At 39.4% G+C, this 21,941-nt stretch overlaps 1 protein-coding gene across 2 annotated transcripts in view; it reads right to left on the reverse strand.

The window, feature by feature from the left end:
- The window catches only part of ALCAM (activated leukocyte cell adhesion molecule), a 115,431-nt gene that overhangs the window by 12,070 nt on the left and 81,420 nt on the right, over positions 1–21,941 (reverse strand). For both annotated transcript variants that reach the window (XM_041422448.1, XM_041422449.1), the window contains exons 3-11: positions 19,976–20,195; positions 15,914–15,978; positions 15,446–15,533; positions 14,439–14,621; positions 9,540–9,667; positions 7,794–7,923; positions 2,002–2,114; positions 1,030–1,165; positions 821–954 (exon numbers count right to left, since the gene is read on the reverse strand). In XM_041422448.1, coding sequence (XP_041278382.1) covers positions 821–954; positions 1,030–1,165; positions 2,002–2,114; positions 7,794–7,923; positions 9,540–9,667; positions 14,439–14,621; positions 15,446–15,533; positions 15,914–15,978; positions 19,976–20,195 — 1,197 coding nt within the window. The remainder of the gene's footprint in view (positions 1–820; positions 955–1,029; positions 1,166–2,001; positions 2,115–7,793; positions 7,924–9,539; positions 9,668–14,438; positions 14,622–15,445; positions 15,534–15,913; positions 15,979–19,975; positions 20,196–21,941) is intronic.

A 21,941-nucleotide genomic window follows, 5' to 3' on the forward strand; every position in this document is an offset into this window, starting at 1 on the left:
AATTTTGTCAGCTACACATAATTTCTGTAGGCTCAAACAAAACCTAATGAAATGTAATGGAATCTACAGAATCACTGCACATTGTCCTTCCAGCCACTGACTGTAGAGCGGTCTCATTTATTCTTCCTGCTAAGGCAAAATCTGGCAATACTTTTCATGGGATTTGGTAATCCATATAAAAATACTTCAGTTTGCATATTTTTCAGGTATTTTCCCTTATTTTCCCTGCTATATATGAGTTCTTCTTATTTATCCCTCAGGATAAATGTATAATCGTTCTGTTTCCAGTGAGAAACAACAGGTATAACCATACAAAAACAACTATAAATATTAGGGTAAAAGCTGCAAAGCACATAAGGAACTATAATGAATGTAACTTCTGATTCACACACGCCAAATTTCATTACATTTCACTCAGTTAATGCCTACATCAAGTACCCATTTGCTTTCTAATGTAAGTTCTACAATTCCATCATTATTTGCAAATTCTTTATGCGATGGCAAAATCAGCACATTACCTAGATAAAATTACTAAGTACCTTCATTTAAAAAAATGCATATTTCATTTGTAACCTTTTAGTCTCCCCTGCAGCTTCAGCTTGTAGCCAGTGGATCTCCTTTGCCTTCACTTGTTCTATGCAAAAAGGCTTTATCATAAAAAAGTCATCCATGTAAGTACCACATAGGTACAGCTACGACTTAACCTTCTCTTAGATAAATGAAAAAGACTTTTCTTCAATCTCACTACCTCAAAAATGTTCCTTGATTTTAATTTGCACTTCCTATACACTAGTTTTTGGTGAATAAGAAAGATACTTGCTTTATTTAGGATGCTTCCACTGCCCGTAACTGTCCACTGCACTGCTGGTTTGGGGAAACCTTCGACGTGGCAGATAATTGTCTTAGACATTTTATTTGTGTTGGTTTTCTTGGTCATTTTGATTTGAGGTTTTCCTACAAGAACAATATCACAGTTAACCATTTTATTTTAAAGTAACCATTAATAATTGTAACTATCTGCTTGCTTACCTTCCACAATAAGTTTAAGTGTCTGTCTTTTCCTCAGTCCTTCAACCTCCTGTAGAGTAGTTTCACAGACATAGTTCCCAGCATCTTGATACTGAAGACTTGAAAATGATGGACTTGTTTGCATTCTGGTATTGTCCTGATAAAGTCAGGAGTTAGAAATAACAGAGATGGACTCACAATACATTAACCCCTTAATGACTACTATCAACAGAAGTTTTCATATGCTTTGGAAAATTAGAGCCTCACTTTTTTAAGCTGTTTCCCCAATAATAAGTACATTTGAATATACAGCATGAAAAGTGGAAACTGCTGGAGATTTATAGAAGCCATCTCCTTTCTTCTCGAACAATTTTGCTTTTAAATCAAGAGCACAGATGGGATCAGTTATGAGCTCTGAGCTTTTCTAGAAGATTGGCCAAGACCATGAGTGATAAAACATTTGAGACACAAGCCTTTAGACCAGGCTTATGAGATCAACATATGCTCATAAACAACCATTAAGTATCATTACTATAAGTTTCCAGCACTACGGGTTTTGTAGAAAACCACTTTCTGCAACAGCTACATTTTTCACCATCTAACCTTTCAACCCTTGCCCTTTTGTTATGTTTATCAGACCCAAGATCAAGCGTGCCTCTGACAAAATGCACTAAAATTCCCCCAAATGGGCTTTTCTTCTTAGAAGAACCTTATTCTCAAAGGGCCTTGTATAGATCCCTTCACAGAAGTTGTATTTGTGTTTCAATATGCCTTAATTCTCTCCATTTGGAAGCTGAGCTGATAATTACAGTAACTGATTTTCAGTTATCAATGTGAGTAGATCTCATTTTAACCACATGCGTAAGACCCATTTTAACAATATTCTTTAGAAAGCCCAATGAACTCCTTCCTTCCTTCCTTCCTTCCTTCCTTCGTAGCAGCAGTAATATGAAGAGGTGAACAGTTGGAGTGTGAAATAGATGAATTACTGACCTTTATCCAAAACACAGTTGCATTTCTACTAGAAGAAATAGTGCATGACACAGGCAGGGCCTCTCCAATCTGTTTTGTGACTTCTCCACTAGGAGTAAGCTGCAAATCCAGATCTGGGATAGAAAGAATATTTGTAAAAGTTAATCTGAGAAAGCCTGGCCCATTTCAGAGGCTTATCAAGAAAAGAAAATGTGACTAATTGCACTCATTAAATTCAAGATTTCATTTCTTCAATAAAATTCAAGTCAATTTTACAAGGAAGGGAGATGAGAGAATCATTCTAAAACAGGAATTGCAGAACATTCATATTTTTGCTGTAATTATTGGTTAAAAGGAAAAGCAAAACCTCACTAATCACTAGACAAATGGATACAATTTTTTCACCTTTTCTGCTGAAGGAATGACAGAGTAAGCACAAGAAACTGAAGAAGTACTTAACAGAACGTGTTAAGTACTTTCTGTGCATCCTTGGAAAAGGATGCACAGAATGCTGCGAGGGTAGCTTACTATGGGCCAAGTAGAAATGCATCTTCAGGGGAGGACTAGTGCAGGTGGGGAGGTTGAAGAAGTACTTCACATAACAGAACGTGCATCTTGGAAAAGGATGCACAGAATGCTGCGAGGGTAGCTTACTATGGGCCAAGTAGAAATGCATCTTCAGGGGAGGACTAGTGCAGGTGGGGAGAGGTTATCTAAACAGTGATTGTAGAGAGAACAGCAAGGGTCAAGGGGTGCCTTTCTTTTGTGTGGTAAAACTAGAGGATCTCTACCCTCAGAATATGAAGGGGACGAAGAAGGTCGAAGAGGGTGCATGAGACGTGGTACTGATTGAAGGGGTGAGAAGTCTGAATTACAGGGTTGGGGAACTGCACATGGAGCCCTTTATTTGTTCTTATTTGTAACTTAAAATGCCACTTTTGTGTACCTCAAAAAAGAGTCCAAGCTCTGCCTGACATATTTAAGCTCAAGGGAAATTGCAGTCAGTGACAGCTGTGTTTGACACAAGGCAGGGTGAGAGCCATTAACAGAAACATCAGGAAACACTGCTCTGGATTTTTCTTAGTTTAAAGATTTGGTGGGCTGGTCATTTGAAAAAAAAAATTAATCCTACAGTGAAAGAAAAGCAGAGTTTGCCAGTCTTTATTTTGCTTCCCCTCTGACAGTGCCTTGCTTGTAAGCCAAGCTGCCTGATTGAATGACTATCACAGATGTGTGCACACACACACACAAACACGTGCGGTCAAAAGCACACGACTTCATCTCAAATATAGTAGTTGCTGGAAAAGGGTTGCAAAACCTCCTTTTGGCTTTTAAGTAGAGCTTTAAAAAAGCTTGAAACAAAAATCACAGTGGAGGAAAGTGAGTTTTCCTTAACAAAACAGTGAACTTCACTACTGGCTTCATTCAGTGGTTGCCCTGGGAACACCATTGTAATTAAAGGCAGAACTTGAGGGAACAGCTAGGGTTCAGCCTGTACTATGGATCTGCAGCATTAGTATCTGTGTTACAAGCCCAATGTCTTTTCTGAGAGGTCACAAGAGCTGCACTCTCATCTGTGAATGAGTCAAAAATCTTGACGAGATAAAATGGCATATTCTTTCTGTATTCCTATGGGGATTCCTATCCTCCCTCCTGAAACCAGTAAATGGAACCCAACTATTTTCCTGTGGCTTCCAGAAAAAAAAAAAAAAAAAAGAAAAAAAAAAGAAATCAAATAACAAGATTCCTCCAGTGAGCAGTACATAGATTTGGATAGTGTATGGGATGTGTTTCTTCTTAAACACATTCTAACAGCGCAGAGGGGTGGTTGAAGTGAAAGCTGTTGTTTTTTTTTCCCCTCAAGAATTTCCTTCTACACGTACTTAAACCTTTTGTTCTTTGAAGAAAGATAGCACCTCAAATCTAAGTGCTCACCAAAGGCCATTCTGAAGGCATCTCTCTTGTATTTGCCATAGGAAGCAAAAATTCATGGAAGTTTTTGCCTTCATCCCAGGCAAGACTGACACTGAGCCCAGAGCAATCCTTCAGCCCAGTCTTCCTCCAGGGTAGTCTGACTGTGCCCTGCTGGCCCCTTTGTGTGGTGCAGCTGGGACTACAATCCCTCCCACACTGGTCTTGGTTGCTATAGCAGTTCAGGAAAATGTTGAGGGTATGAGATGAGCTACATAAGTCAGAGCAATATTTGTATGACTTATAAGACAGAATTAAGCTACTGTTTAACATAGGATCCCCTCTAGAATCTCTACGTGAACAACTTGATTTAGCTTAATTTTCTGCCAGTTTATCTGTAAGGTCCACAAAGTAATGTGATGTAGTTACCTTTACCTCCCTACCTAGTAAATCATCTCACTTTGGTACAGAAGTATGAGGAGAAAACATTTCTTGCACATAGAAGACTATCAAAACCAAGTTTTTGTCTCCATTGAAAGAAAAACTTTTCTGTGAGAATTTTCTGTACATTTCACATTTGGCTTTGAAATGTTCTTCAGAAACAAGCTCCTCATCAGGCACCATTTTCAATATATGCTAGCTCTTAATGTAGTCTCATTTGAAGTCTTGCATTGATTTCAGCGCTGTCTTTGCATACCAAGTAGGGCAGGGAAGAGACAAACAGTGCATTCTGCACGTCCCACCACATCATGTGAGGGAGGTATGGAATTAATGTGGGCAAGACTGAAGCAGAAATTTCAGTTTGGAAGCTGTGGCACATCTAGGACAGACTCCCAGCATTTAAAGGAGGCCTCTGATGGAATACTGTGCTGCATTTGGGAAAACTAGGCAGGCACTTCTTTGTTGCCTGAACTCCATAAATAAATTAGCAGACAACTGGAAACTTCTCCTAGTATACTGAGAATAGATTTTGCCATGCAAATTTCAAAAGGTGATTTCCCCTGTATTTTCAATGGCTTTACTGAAAGACAAGTCAAGACAAGACAAGGCCATAAAAATATCTGTAGAGAAATACAAATGCTATATTCCCAAGACCTTAAATTTACTGGATGGTTTGCAGAACACATTTTAGTGGAAAGGAAAGCATTACAAAGAGGAAATTCCACAGACCTACTTACTCCACACTAGGTTTTATGTGCAGAAACAATTACAGAATCATATAATGCTTGGGCTGGAAGAGACCTAAAAGATCCCCTGCTTCCAACCCCTCTGCCAAGGCCAGGAACACCAATACTAGTCCAAGCTGCTCAAATCCCCACAGCAACAGATAACAAAAGGGCACTGGGGGTTGAAAGAGTTGTTTCTTCATAGCTGAGGGAAGACATACCTGTCCTTTACTGCTTTCCTTGCCTCACTCAGGGTGTGCTTCTACACCTCTGTAAGTGGCTGTAAACAGATTTTGCCTTGGTCCCCTGCCTGCCAGTTTTGCTCATCTGACCCTGGGCAAACTCACTGAAGGAACAAAGCTGGCAGAGAATTTACAACCTCGTGTGAAAAACCCCAAATCCACAATATCAATCCTGTTCTGTTGCTGCCTCTGTAGAGGGACAAATCATGCCAACCACGAGCACTCAGTACTTTAAACTGTGACCTGGCTGCACAGATGCTGCTCTGAAGGGCACGAGCTCAGGTTGTACAGTTTGTCTTTTATGTTCCATGGATAAGGCAGGGAATATTTTATCCCCCCTCAATTTCCTTAATAAATAATTTCCCTAACATTACGGGTAACTATGATACTTTAATGTCAATTTTCAGCTTTCTGTAAGTCTCATAATTTACAGTCAGCTTGGAAAAATGGAGCTGGGTTTTCTCTACAAAAAAATATTTCAGGATTATGACATAATAATGTTTTTTGATATCAGCAAGTTGCTTTCCCTACCTAGACACTGAAAGAAATCAGTGCCATTATAATGCTTAACAAAATTGGTTTGGGAAAAGACACTACAATTGAAATTTAACAAATTACTAGAAATAGTTTATAAAATATAAATTAATTTAGATTTTATTTTAATATTAAAATAATTAATTATTTTTAATTTATTTTAATTAATATTATTATATTGCCTGCTTTTTGTTGTGCTTGTGGTGGGTTTTTAAAAAAAAAATATAAAATGCTGAGATTGGATGTGAAGAAATGAAAAGCTCTGACTCCTAATCAAGGTTTTTTAGTGTGACACCACAGAGAGGAATATTCATCCATATAAAAGGAGAGGAATTAAGCAAAAGAGGGAGAAAAAGTAGGTTTTGATTAGTAAGTAGTATCTGAATAACAAACCACATGCTGCAGAAATGCTTTAGACCAGCATCAGACAAGACAATGAAGTACCTTAAGGATGGTGCATGGTCTGGACATTTCAGGAATTACAGAACTATTCCAGGCCACTGCAACTCATTTGAAAAAGAAGGCTTTATTGCTGATAGAGGTGTTTTGGAAGAAAAAAAAAACCAAAATGAACCCTAAGCAAAGTGAAGTAGTAGGGTACTGGAGTGCAGCTCTGAGCTCTGAGTAGCTGCATTAGCTGCCAGCACTGGGAAGATTAGATTCATGTCTAGAAATTACATGTTTCTCTGGCATAGCAAAGCTCTTTGAATGTGCAGACAAAATAGAAGACATAGGAAAACTGGCTTGCTAAAAATAACTTGGAGCTGAGGAAGCCATTTTTTAGAGTAATTATTTATGAAAATAAAAGTAGACATGCAATACACTTGGAGAAAAATCAAAGGGTGGTTATACCAGAGCAAAGGTACCTTTGCTATCCAGCAGTGAAGAGGCAGCAGCACAGAGCCCTTTTCAGATTTTACATGCCCAGCTCTTGGCAAACAGAGCAGGTGGGCAGGGTAACAATGGATGATCTTATTAAAGGCAAAATATTCATTAAATATAATAGTGTAATTAATCATGTGTAGTGTAATTAATTAATAACTACCAATATATTATGCACATATTGTACCTCTTCCAAGAAAAAAAAAAAACAAAACCAAGTATAGAAACATGAAGTTTGTTTTAATGTAAAATATAACTACAGTGGAAGCCTTTAAACTTCATTACCCTTCATAACCCTCTGAACCTGTCAACTACTGATGATACTGTGAACGCTACAGACAATCAATGTTTTTAGGGGAAAACTTCTAGCCGTGGCATGAGTTTTATTTAACAGCCTGTGATAGTATAGCAGAGTTTGAAAGAGTTCCTGCTCTTGACTTCTGCATAAAGAGATTAAAAGCAACTATTGCTCCAGTGGTTCAACCAGTTCAATGGCTGCTTTTGAAGTGCTGCTGCTAGTGTGACTAAATAATATCCAGCTAAAGAAAATTTACTGACCTCTGTAGCTCTCACAATCCTGGAAAAAATGAAAAAAAACCAACTTTTCCTATGTGAACATAACGACTTCCCAAGTTTCTTTTCTAGGCTCCTTACACGTGAACCTCATTGAGGGAATGGGAACTTAACTATGAAGAATGACCTTCAGTGATATTCCTGTGGATTAGCTTCCATGTTTGCATACATTCTAAGGCACAGCTGGACAAAAGTAATTTTCCCTATATACATTCACATGAGCAAAAGATAAAATAACAAAATTCTCACCATATGTGGCAGTGTAATAGAATCATATAGAATCCAAAGTTACGTGAAGTGAAACTATCTAGCCAATGAATTGAGAAAGTCAAGATTTTCAAAGAGAAATACATTAAAATGAATAGAAATGAGTGGACACGCCTTCAAACCAACAATTCATCTGTAGGTAACTGCCCTAAGCTGCATATACAAAGCAGAGAAACTGTCCCAGGAGGTCCAAGATCAGTTTGTATCCTACCTAGGAGGGCAAAATGCAATGACTTACAGTGCACAGTGATGGTGGTTGAGTCCATCATGCTTTTGTCAGTCAGAGAGCACTTGTATTCTCCTGTTGCATTTCGTCTCACATCTGTCATCACGTAAGTGTCTGAGCTTCTTATACCTTCTGTTTCTCCCTGCGGGTGAAAAACAAGACATTTACTGTACATGGGCCTACTAAAACATTAATTTTTGTTGAGGATTTTTTTTAATTATAAGGACGGTGAAATACTTCAAAGCACATACAGATACGGCATCACTGAAGTGTAATTACCTATTAGTTTAAGTAAAATTTACTTCCTGCATGATAACATTATTTTAAAAAACAACTACAATCAAGAGCTTACTCTTTTAGTGAATGACTAACTCATTTTAAGAGGATGTTACAATACAAAATTTAAAAGTTTAGCTGAAAAAACCCAGTCTACTAACAAGTATTGCAGAAATCAAAACAGCAAAACAACAAAATAAAATCTGGTTCTGATATATTGAGCTTAGGACAAATCACAAACTGAATTGCACTGCATTGCATATTTTTGAACAGCACAAGCACACTGGTGTTTTGAATTAGCCAGCAAATGCTGCTTTATGGCTGCCCAGTTCCCCAATTTCCCCCTGATTACTGATTTAGATCAGCTTTGAAACAAGCATAGAATGATACCCTAATTCCTATCTCTGAATCCAGAAAGAGATTTATAATGCCTGTGAGCCTTTCGAAGAGATCACCCACTGCAGCTCTCCTTGAGAGAAAGGAGCAGTTTCAGACAGCAGGGAGCCCACAGATAAGACAAACTCTGGTGTTTAGCTCACTCACTGTGATAGTGGAATAAGGAGAGATACCAGACACTTTTTCACTGGCATTTTGTGACTTTCTAGGATGACTCGCTGAATCTAAATGGCTGTTCTGAGATAAGGACTTCAGCTCCTAGCTCCCCTTGCTCTCTCCAGCAATTCAAACATGCCAGGAGTCCAGAGTAGTGACGATTATGTGCAGAGGGTGACATGCTGGGATTGAAATATCTGAAAGGATACCACTTCTTTTGGCTTCTCGCAAGAGCAGCTCTGCTCAGAGCTGCAGCAGGAACAAATAAGGCATATAAAACAGGAGCGGGAAGCAGGACATGGGAACAAGGACCAGGAGTCTTAGAATATAAAGCCACATCTGTCTGTGGATTTCACCAGTACTAAGAAGATTAATGGTAACAAAGCCTTTCTTTTTCTCAGTCTGTGTCTTAAGCATTTCACAGATTTGTTCTTCTGTGCTGTCACACACATTATTTTTTGTGTTGTTATGCCACCAAACAATTAACTGAAGAAAAGAAATGGCACAAAGATTAAGCTGTGAAAGTCCAAAAAACAGCTGAGTTAATTTGCTGCACTTTCACTGCTGGATCTGTGTTACGACAACAGATGAGATGGCTTTCTTCAAGATGCCAAACTGCTGTAATTAAAACTGTTTATTAAAATACCTGATGATGGGAAATAAAGCCTTGTAATTTTTAGTAGTCTAAACTCCTGAAAAATTTGGGTGGGCTGGGGGGGAAATAGAGTTTTTTTCAAAAATATTTTGCCAACTGAGTTGAAGTGTTCTCAGAGTGTGATATAATGGTCAATGTTTGTCTTCAGTGTTTGTCACATCGAATTCCTTTCTTCATTTGTTACAAAACCACGTAGACACTGACATGTAGCAATGTCTGCAGGAAGGAATGATACAGAATATTTCACCAGGCAGTGACAGCAAGGCAGGACTTACTGGAATGTAAAACAGGAACTCCTGTGGAGGAGGGTTGCCATTTCCTGAGCACTTCAGAGTGATGTTATCGCCTTCTTTAATGGTACTGCTTTGTGGCAGCACTTGAATAGTCACCTTCTCTGTTGGGTCTGTGAAAATAATGTACATATTTAATAGTTTCAGGGTAATCATACAGCAACACTATGCATATGATATTCATTGCCCAAGAAAATGCAATTTTGTCATCCTGCAGCTGAAAATATTTGCATGTGTAGATCTTTTTATAAAAGAACTTGAAGTTAATCACACTTTCTATATTCTTGCCAATTAAGCGCAAAGAACTCATATGACATAAAATTCATTTTTATTCGCCAAAATACCTGTAACTGAAACAGCAATGATTACAACTATGTCATGTGCTTTAAAGCAAAAGAAATCCTAATTAGTATGAACCATTTCATGGTGTGATTTCATTATGAAGGATTAACTTGTCCTCTGTGAAATTCCCTATTTGGAGGACCGCAGCAATCAGAAGAACAACTGAAGCTCTCAACGCCATGCATTAGTATTATATAATAGCCTTTTGGCTTTAAAAGAAATAAATATGAACTAAGCAACTATGTTCAGCCTATTCTATATGCTGATCATTACAGGCTTTCAGAAAGATAAATCTGGTGAACATAATAGGACCCTTAGCATAGTCAACAGAACAGTAAATGTAACATACTTCTGTCATGTTCACTGAAGTTGAACTATAACTAACATTTTACTTGTATAATTTTTTTAAAGCAGTGTATTCTTTAGCAGATGCTATTCTTTCTAAGTAGAGACCTAAACATAATTTTTAAAAAACCAAGTAAAATGAACAAAAATAAAATAATATGAGCAGATAACTCTCACTATTTTAATGTCAAAGGATAAATAAAATTCCTACAAAGATGCCAGTCTTGCATTAAGATACAGCACAGAGCACCTTATTAGACACTAAACAAGTCTCCCCAGCAGAGGAAGCCCTGGCTGACAGGTGATTTTGTGTGTTTAGTGAAGCGTGTGCCCTACAGCCCTTCCTCCCTCCAGGCATTCCTCACGTCTGTCTCCTGCAGGGATTTCTCGTACCAGGAGCTGCGTTCCACCACAGCCTCTCAGCACCGAGAGCCTCAACAGAGCCCAGCCCCTCACCCCTCCCCAGGGCAGGACAGGCACTGATTCCAACCTGCCACTGCCTCCCTCCTTCAGAGCCTCGGCTCCCTTCCCATGGAGCCACCACACATGACCAAAGAGGTTTCTACCCCAGCACCTCCAGAGCTGAAGCACAACTCTGCCTGCTTGGAAAAAGGAAGGCCAGCATCACTGCTGGTGTGGAATGCAAGAGATGCAATGAGACAGCTGGCCAGGAATGCCATGCATGCCCCTCTTGGTAGCCAAAACCCTCAAGTTTGAGGGGCTGCTGCAATATGTCTTTCCTTCTGTCAAGTTTATGTTAAGGTAAAGTTATCATAAAGAATGTCTAGATATATCCTGGAATGGCTTAGGCTTTATCTTGAGACTGAAATGGAAGGAATTAATAAAGAGAAATACTTAAATTTAGAACATTTTTTTTTCCTCACAGAGATAAACAGAACTGGATTAAAAATGGACACAGTTAAATAAAAGATGCATACTTGAAAACCACCAGTCTTTTCTCTAGAAACATCCTACCCTTCTATCTACAGTAATCAACCCAGAGCAAATTTTAATTTAATTTGCTAAACTAGAAAAAACCCCTAACATACAGAAGTAAAGCCTACTTTAACTGTTATCTAAGATGAAGAGGTCATTCTTCTGAGGAAGATGCAGACTGAGAACAGGACGATGATGTCCACTGCCATGCAGAGTGGTGCTTGCTCTGAGTAATGTACTCCCCTGCTTTCACTAAGAAACAGGAGCAGCCTGGTGAAGTCACATCTTGCCTCTCAGTGGCACACATGCCTGACTTGGCCCATCTTGCTTGGTGCTTTTGCAAATCTGAGATTCTGCTTTCTACAACAGCAAAATTCCAGGAGCCAGCACCAAAAGGCAGCCATTAGTAAATGAATGCTGCTACCCCAGAGCTGCCCCAGCCACTGTGCCATTTCAAGGAAAACACCAATGCTGGAAGCAGCCTTAGTGTGAAGTGCCCTTGACTCTAATCTGTTATGTAAAGCAGTTTATCCATAGCAAGACAGACACCTAACAGCAAGGCATGACTGGGAGGCCTGCCTGACAAACATTATCTTTTTACACTGATTAATGCTGAGCAGAACCCTACATAACTGGAGCCTAGATAACTAAATATCTGAGATAATATCTAAGTGTCCAGCACCAAGATTCCTCTCCCAGTACTCCTTGCTTTCAGTACCTTCCTTGCTTGCAGCTGCAAAAGCAAGCATGTAACTGCTGCTAGCTGAGCTAAATTATCCTAATCCAAGTAACATCCAACACAGCAAGAGCTAATTCACTCTTCTTCTCATACTAGGTTACAGTGCCTGGCTCCTTGCAGGATGTGAACTAGCTACTAAACATCTGAGTACTAAAGACTGCACTAACTCAATGCAAAAGATAAAATAACCAAACAAACAATAAAACATTTCTTAGATCCTGACTGAATAGATATATCTTTAAAAAAATCTTCTGAAGGCATAATTTTATTAATGCTCTCCCCATTTATTTAGGAGAAATGGATAAGTTGCAAGGAATGAGCAGCAGGTCATTCTGATTTGGTTCTGTTGCTTTAGAGATGCAAAATATCAGTTTTGACAGTCAATCTAAAATGAAAAAAAGGCTGAAAGACTTCCTTTTCTTAAGAATTGAGTCTGCCATTTTTTAAATATGTATTACATTTGACTCATTAAAAAAATCACAATTATTGAGAAACTAATTAGGAACACTGAATGAAACTAAAAAAGCAAAACCAAATCAGACAGGTCATTATCATCAACTAACAGCAGCCATGAATTGCATCTCTTGAAGCCTGGACATCTATTAATGAAGAATTTCACAAATTCATTTGGAGATGCATTTATGCAGAGTAAGGAATTGAAGTTACAGCAGATGAAAATACTCAGAAAGAAAACTGGGTAATTCCACACTCTAAAGCCAAAGTTCATACCTGAGGCCTCTTCAGTACTGAAGAATGTGCTTGCCTCCCAGTGTTTGCTAATTAGCAACACACTGCTGGAATTAATTGTGTGTTACTAGACCTGGACTAGAAAAGCTAGTTTATCAAACATTAAATCTTTATGCAGAGGGCACACTACACATGGCCAGTGACCATCCCAGAGCCAGGCAGCCTTTTTTCCCCTTCATACTGGCTAGTTCTTACTTGCAAGTGCACATAGTACACACACCACAGAAATCCAGAACAGCCTTACCCTCAACAGGTGAAGTGGCCCTAATGCATGAAAGCAGAGGTGAAATGAGGACAGCACAGCATCTCTCGGCAAGTAATAGCAAAAAATGCTTTCTGGTCCTCACAGTTCTTTCCTGGGAACATCTGCCATGCACAGCAGGAGTTATTCATGGTCATGGGGCTCCACAAATGACAGAAAAAAACACAGTGAAATTTGGTACCCAGCTTTATAAACCAAAACCAAAAGAATAAGAAATGTCTCTAGCTTTAAATTGATGGGATAGGTGTGGGCAGGCTTGAAATGCCTGTGGTATTCCCATGAGTAACAGTTGTCCCAGAGGTTTCCCAGAGGTTTTCTTCTCCTTTAGTTGTGCTGGCTGTCGCTCTGGAGAAAGAGCTGGTAAAAAGACAACTGTGACTTCAGATGAAACCAAAGACCAGCTGCCCCAAGGTTTGGTTTTATGTGATCAAGGTCAAGGCCCTGTGGCTCAACAAACTTTACCTGCAGAGGAAAAGCAACTATTGTCTAGGCAGAACACACATGGCACTTCCAGCCCATGGCTTTTGTTTTCAAGGCAGTGGTGCACCCACCCTACTTGGAGAAATTGAGTGCCTTATTTTCTTTGTTTGCGGCTGGATTACACAGATGTCATACAACACATTGCTAAGACACAGATGCTGGACTCTACACTCAGACCCCATCATTCCCAAAACAGAGGCTCATCTTTTATAAGATGAGGTACGAGAAGTGTGCAGAGAGGTAATACTCGACTGGACATATTGTCTGTCTCCTGTTACCCTACATCCTGCTGTGACCCGCTGCCTTCTACAGTCCTTCAAAAGTGTCATTTTATATGACTTTGAAATGTCTCTTCTCCTAGTCTCTAAGTGCTGTCACCTCCTCTGATCTTTCCTTGCCAACAGCCTGTTTTGTTTATTCAAAGGAACATTATATTTCCACATCCATCAGTAGCACAGTAAGAAAGCTGCTTTAGAATTCAATCCAGTTAGAAGCAATTATTTGCACAAATTCTTTACTTAAAAGTCTACCAATATTCAAATTATACATTTTTAATGTAAAACACAGCATCTTACAGCTGTAGAGAAGCATTTTGTGAGAGGTAGGCAACCAGCATTAACTGCTTGGTGCTGACTCTGAAAAGATGAAAAAATATTTGAGTTTACTAAAAACTGTATTGTGTATTTATTGTATTTTTCAGGGGGCACAGAATCATTTTTATCAACCACTATAACTTCCCTTAAAATTTTTAAAAGCCTATTTCACTGTAGCTTTTTATGGCTATCACTTTTCTCTTGCCAATGAAATCTTGATATTCATTATTCCATTGCTAGGAAAAATGAAATCTCAGGTAAATCTGAAGATAATAAAAATTACTTTGGCAATGTACTCAGACCTTCTTGATGCAAGTCAGTTTTGAAGACACCATTTCAATAGCCAAGCACTATCTAATTTTGAAAACTGTTTCTGATTTTGCTTTCCCCTGCCCTGGAGGTCGACTTTGCACAGCAAAAGATGCTTTTTGATAACTTACAGTGAACATCGAAGACAACTGGTTCAGACTGCATTGTCTTCTGGCCAGATGGTCCATAGTAAGCCACAATGCAAGAGAACTTGGCATTTACATCTTCCTTTGTGGGCATGTACTGAAGAGATGATGTCATGGTGAAGAGCCCAGTTGTTCTGTCCACAATCTTTTGCAAATTTATGACCACAACTGAAAAGGAAATAATGTTTCAGTGTCACACACACAGAATTTGAAACCATTTTCCTGTATGTTGTTGCCTGTTCTGCATTTGAGATCAGGGTGCAAACATACATGAAACGTTACCCAAGAGATTCTACACTTTTCCTCTAGTACTGCCACTGAAGTATACCAAGAACATTTTACCATCAACATACTCCTAACCTACCTAATATTTTAAATCAAATAAAAAAAAAACCTAGTTGCAAACTGGTGGGGTTTTAATACAAATCAGCCTAATTTGTAAGACAGAAGAGAAAGCCTCAAAAATGATGGAAAAAAATAGGATCAAATTAATTTTTAAATGATTCTCTAATTTATAAAGAAGGAAAAATATTGTAGCAGTATTGGTCTGTCAAAGTTGAAAATAAGGAAAAAAAAATAGTTCTGACATATCTTGGAAATAATTAGTTGTATAGGATGATGATCTGTGTGGTCCAAAACACAATATTGGATAGGTATGAAACTGAGACAGTTCATACTTTATAAGAAGTTGGAAATTAAATAGGTTTCTATTAGTTACAAAAAATAGCTCATAGATAGATTTGGGATATCATTAATAAAGGCAATTCTCCTCCCCATGATGTGTATTTAAAACTGGAACTAAAAGAGAAAGATTATGTGGTGTAGCTTGGGTATTCTGAAAGGCCTGAACATGTCCTTCCAGCTGTATCTTCCATAAGAGCAGTTTTTCTCAAAGGAAGAATACATTAGAATAAGGCAGAGCAACCCTTATAAACACTTCATGCACACACCCACGTGTGGATCCAGGGACACTGGCCATTACCAGAACATACCATCATCCACGGGCTGCAGAACTCTCCCGTTTTTGTACCACGTGACGTTGCCCTCGGGATAACTGTCCCTTGAAACGCACTCCCCGAGCTGCAAAACAGACAGGAATTAGCCACTTGCTTTCTCCACTAGGCTTTAACACAATTCTGGTTTTACTTACGCCTTTTTGGGTCAAAAGTTCTAGGAAGTTCGAATGCTTAACCTCAACCGCTTTTCTTAAATAAGGCACATTGAATCAGTGAGGTACGATTTGGAACAGGGTGGTGGGTCTAAGATCAGGGTGGCCCTGGTTTGCAGGTCAGGCAGGAATAAATAGAGTAGTGGCAAGGCAACTGCTTTGTGCTCAGCCTGGCTATGGACTCACAGGCAGGTGTTCATTCACCCCTCTGAGCCATCACCTGTGTCTGGACTGTAAAGGGACTTCAGGCAGCTATTGGGAACATAACTGTGAGGGAGAATGCTGCTCTTACCATTTGTAGCTTCTCTGTTTCTAAGAGGTTTGCTTGATGTAAGATTTCTGGTTGAGAGGGTTGTTCTAAAACATAAATAGGATAAAAGTACTGGTGAAGGGAGCACAAACAGCTGTTTGAAAAACAGAAAAATACTAAAAATATGTGGACTTTTGAAATGAAACAGAATAATCTAGCCTGATACAGTCTTACCTACATTTTCCCATTAGAAGAAGAGAGGGTGAGGTATTTCTATTTCAATATTAACAAAAAAACCTGAGAACAGACTCTCACTTGAAATGTTTCACACCTTCCATAATGAATTCCATGTACTCTGACAATACATCTTTTAGCCAGACAGACTAGTTCACCACCCAGGAGGAGAGAACCTGATCTATTGATTTATAGGATACACATGTTGGAGAAGGAGCCAGTAGTACAGAAACTGTAGCAAAAAAAAGGCAGCTTTCCTGCAGATATTATTGTAGCTGAGCTGTCAACATGATAAAGGAACAAATTCAACCTAATCATTCTTCTAATGTTTATTTTTCCTAACTGGGATTATTACATTTAAGGATTCAGATGATAGAGAAAAGTGCAATTATTTTAACTGATTCTGTGTTAGTTATGACTCTCTTAAAAAAAATAAACTTTTTTCCAGTGCCAGTTAGTCTTCTTACTTACTTTTATTATAGTAGATGGATCTCTTAGCTTGCCAAAGTGGAGGATCTATCAGTGTTTCTATCATAAAAGACTACTTTCTTGGGACTATATAGCTTGTCTGTTTAAACAGTTTGGCCTGAAGCCCGGAATGCAAATTTTTATCTCCAAAAGAGACAGTTTTGCCCACAATTTTAAATGAAGAGGGGAAGAGTGAAGGGAAAAAAATAAATCAATGTCTATACAGTCAAGGAAAGGCTCTACACCCTATCTGTACTGCTTAAACAACCATACTTTTACAGACTGAAACATTCTTAACCATGTCAGCTTACAGAACCCTTTCCCCAAATTAAGCTTCCTATGAAATACCGCATGTATGTTGGTAATCCCAGCCCTAAGTGAACTTCACCACTGTCTTGCCAAAGTCTTTACACACACTGATGAAGTTACTGATGTGCAGATGCACTGCTGCTGTTGTCACAGAGGTAGCAAGCCTGTTTTCCCAATAATCCATTTTATTTCTGTGCCTGTTTACGTGCAAATGCACAAGCACTCTTCACTTGAAAGACCACCCCAGGAAGGAACAAAATCAGTTCAAAAGGGAAATGAAAGTGAATAAAAGAAGCTATTCATCTAACATCTTTCAAATAACTTTGCTTGTGGCAAAAAACAAAACCAAACAAAAGACACAGTCAAAGCTATACACTAAGACCGTCACATTTTCTTCAAAGGACTAATAAAGATTTTTATTTTTAGGAGATACACGCATGTTTATTTCTCTTTTGTTAGCTTTAAAGGAAAAAGGTGGGCCTTTTCCATAAAAGAACCCATCAAGGAAAAATTATTTTCATGTCAATTCAAGAAAACATGGTTTTACAAAACCATTAACAGGCCTTCTGGGTCAGATTTTTGGGTCCCATAAACAGGGGTAGTTGCCTGTCTGTCCCAGTCACGAGCTGATCAAGCCACGACACCTTCCCCCACCTCAGCCTTGCTTCCTTTTGTGTCTCATCTCCCCCAGGACAGGTTAGAGAAGACCCTGGGTTTGGTGTTTTGGGTGCCCCTGCCCTGCAGTGATCCTGTGAGGGGAAGGGAGGCCCCCTTGCTCTGCAGCTGCCGAGTGGGGCTCTCCCCGTTTTCAATGCCCTGTGACTGAGCAGGTGTTCCAGTTGAGAGGCTGCACCTGCTCTCCAGCAGCAGCCTCTGAGAGGAAACGCCTGCTGCCAGAGCCCCGCAGCCGCTGCACGTGCACCAAGGTAATTCACTCCAAAACACTCGCTCGGCGTTTACCAGCTCAGCGTCTGAAGCGAGAAAAAAATTTAAACTTGGCAGCAAACCCCACTTTGGTGGGTTTGCAACTTCAGCACACTGCTTATCTCTCAGCTTAAGAGCTTGCCAGAGTATTTTGCAGCTCTATATAAGCCTTATAATAGAGGGAAAAAAGAGTTCATTGCCTACAAAAGCCAAGCGGCAGTGCAGCAGGACAGCAGCTCCCGTCTGCTGGGTTACCCTGCTTTGGAAACTGGCCATTTAATTCCACAAAAAAGTTGCTGACAGGATCCATCTGGAAAGCTGGTAGTGCTTGTTTGAGTAGTCAGTGAGAGAGACTAGCAGGTGGTACCTGCACAGTGAGCCATTTCAGCTCCTCAGTCCTCAGATAATCAGGTAGCACAGCTGAGAACGGAACAAGTTCCAGCAAAACTCAGAATCAGTCGTGGCTTCTGGGATGCAGCTGAGTTCCAGGTGCATGAGATTCTGGTTTATGAGGGTCACACTGCAGCAGCCTAGCTCTGTACCTGTGGCTCCATGAGTTAGAAACTCCCCTCATTAAATAAATGAAGCTTGCTAGCTACTCTTAATTCTTCCGCAATTAAATTGAGCAAGTGAGCAACTAAAAATGAGAAGTCAAAAGCCAGACTCAAGAAAATTAAATGCAAAGAAAAGTTAAGAGAACAGTAAATAAAGTTGTGAATGCAAACTGAAAAACCACAAAGGTAATTTTTCTTGCAGCACTAAGTTGGCCATATTACATGTGTGGCATCCTCCCTTCTTATCTTCCTTAGTAAATAGAAGCTTTCTCTACTAGAATTAATGCACAGAATAAACCAGACAAGCTGTGCTCCATGGCTGAGTTAGCATTGTGTTAATGCTTAGTAGAGTACACAGTAATTCAAGCAGTTAGTGGGTTGTTTTTTTTTTACCATATACCACTGCCTCATCTACATATTTACTACTGTGCAATAAGTAAACATGATAATTTATAATTTCCTTTGAAGCACTGTGTTTACTATGTGTGCTCTGAGCAGACTCCTCCCTGTGTCATTAATTCAATTCTTCTTGCAGTCAAATTGAAAGTGAAATGAGGGAATTACTATTGGCTCCTAATCTTGCTTTAAGCTCTTTTATGTGACTGACAGCATAGATATCATTGAGGACTCTCTGGCACCTTCTACCTGAGAGAAGCAAAAGGCTGCCCTTCCAAAACATGACTTTTTGTTTTTCAAACACAGTGTGATCTCTTTGAAACTGCCCATACCCACAGTCAGCGTGTTCTCACAACAGACTTACTCTGTAGAAATCTGTGCCTGAAGGGCAACAAAGGCCAAAAGCCATATAAAACCACAAAGCTAAGGAAGATAAGACACTGCAGTCACAGCCCTGTGTCTCTAAAAAGCCACAATGGATACCCACCCCAGGCTGACTCAGGGTTTGATGGATTACACTCCTGCTGAATCAGCACCAGGAAGGGACCAGGCTTGTCCCTGCTCCTGTGTGAGCTCTGAGCTGGGCTGTGCCTCACAGGGCTGGGGTTTGTACTGCAGACCAGCCTTGCCATGGAGCCGTGGTGATAGCAAACACTAATGGACCTTGCTGCGCTCTAGGAGAGAACGGCAGACTGGTCCTTCTCCTTCCTACCAGCCAGCAGGGGACAAAACAAGCATTTGGGGCTGGTGGATCACTTTCCAGCCTCCTGCTCTCTCCCTCACAGTGTGTACTGTTGCACAGTAGCTGCTCAGAGCCACTTCAAACCTCCCCCCTGAAATAATCCTACAGACCGCACACAGTTAATGTTTCCCTTCTGCAGAAAAATTTGCTCTGAGAACAAATGGAAAATAATCAATGCTAATTTTACATTTTTCATTTCCAAGGCCAAATGACATCACATAAGTGAGTCATTATCAAAGCCTAAAATTCTCTTTGAGCCAGCACTTATCATGAATAAACTGCAAGTGCAGGCAGTCCTGTTACATAAATGATACCAGTAGATTACATTTTTGAAAGCTGCAGAAATTTGCTAGTCTTAGTAGTTTACTGAGCCAAACTTACTTTCTTGGCTTTAATCCTGCCCTAAACAAAAGTTTCTGTAATTTATGATTCAGATGCTGATGAATGTTAATGGTAGTAACAACTAGATTTACTTACTGAAAACTTTGACTATCGTCGGCTCTTCGGAAACATCATCTTCTGTAACTAGCATGCATACAAATCTCTTTTCATCACTGATTCTTGCATTCTTGATGGATAATGTATAGTTTTCTGAGAGACTCAACCTGTCTTTGTAGTCTGGTACATCATCATATTGTACATTTTTTTTTGTTGATGATCTGAAGGCAATAAATACTGGAGATCCATTTGGCATTTCCTATAACAAAAGGATAAACACCATAAACACCTCTATTTTGCAAAAACACTCATTTAAAAGTTCCTGAAGTTTGAAATTGGTACAAACCTATAATTAAAAAAAAATCTGCTAACTATCAGATGGCCTTTTTTTCTTTATTAATTTCTGCTGCACATAGAAGAAATTCAGTGTTATAAGAGGTAGTTTAAGACTGCCAGGGTACACATTGAGACTATCATCGGTAGAAATTATTTCTGTCCTTTGGCTCAATCTCAGCATAGCAAAGGGTTTTCTCTGATAAAAGCTGGTGGTTTTGGCAGCACTTGGCAAAAACTTGTCTGTATGAAAAAGTATTTGAAATAGAAGCATGTGTGAGCTAGACTCAGCAACTCCAATTTCCTTTTTTACATTATTGTTTTACATATTCCCATTGTTTATTTGGGATACTTAGACTTCATTTCAAATGCAGGATTTAGTCAGGCATAACTGTCTATTTTATTCTAAATTAGTTCTTAGCTTTTTTTTTTTTTTCTCCTTTGTCTTTAAAGGACCCAAGAGCTTGTACATGGGAATATACATACAATCAAATATTGCTAATTGCAAAGTATTGTTTTCTAGACATCCTCCTTATGCAGTTGCCATCCCAAGAAGGAATACATACTTTACAGCCTTACACAAATCCCTCATATTAAAAAAATATTTTTATGACGAAGTTACAGGCACAGTTCTATACGATTTGATTCCTTCCTCCTCACACAAATACATGCACAGAGCAGAGACAGACAGTGTCTGCCTTTATTCAAAGAGATGTGAAACACTTATTCTCTCTTTATGTCCTGTATTGTGCTGGGTGCTGGAGAAGGTTTTAATTCTCTTTTATCCCTTATACCTTGCAGCACTGATGTTAGTAATGTTCCCAGCACAACGCCTCAGCTGGACTGCACAGTACGCAAAGCTTACAAAAAGTGATGATGCTGTGACAAGATGAGTGCTGTCAGAGCTGGGCAGGGAGCAGCAGGCATCAGCTGCTTGAGAAGTTTAAATTCCCTTACAGTCTTTCTCCCTCTCCTACTTTTAACTCTTTTTGTCTAATGTTTGTCACACAGAAAATACTGTCTTGACTTGACACACCTGAACAAGAAGTTGGCTGTCGAGTGCAAATGGGCTCCTAACTCCTGTAGCCCATCCAGCTGCAAGCACACACAGGTAGAAATTGAAGTGAGCAACAACTGCCATGCTGCAAGTCTCCCAGTGCATCCAGGTTCCCACCAAGAACCCAAATTGCTCCTCATAAGGCAGCAGAGGAGAAAACAGAGTTCATCCTTCTTCCAGTGAAATAATCGCCTGATGAAAAAACCCAATCCAACCCTCCCTGTTGCCATGCTGTGAGCTGTCCTGGGAGAAAAGGTACCACTTTTCCTTGGTTGTGTGGGCTGTCAACAATTTCATACAATAGCAACTTAGACAGGCTTCTTTGTATGTTAGGTTTTGTGTTCCTTTCCATTCAGAAGAAGCTGCAACATCTCCACTTGCTACTTGTTACTTGTCCAACACAGACAACCCAAATGTAATGGAAAGAAATAATGTGTTTCATTTTTTCAGAATATCCTTGCATCTTCAAAGAGACGGACTGGTGTCTTCCTCAGAAAAGTCATCAGACTGAAAAAGATACTGAAAAACGTAGGCACTCCATCTTCTGAATGCTCATGTGAAACAGTTTTACTGTCCCTTTTTGGGGAAACATTCTCCCCAAACTTCTTAATTTCC

Source organism: Onychostruthus taczanowskii, unplaced genomic scaffold (assembly GCF_017590055.1).
Source record: "Onychostruthus taczanowskii isolate IOZ18803 unplaced genomic scaffold, ASM1759005v1 scaffold73, whole genome shotgun sequence".
Lineage (NCBI taxonomy): Eukaryota > Metazoa > Chordata > Aves > Passeriformes > Passeridae > Onychostruthus > Onychostruthus taczanowskii.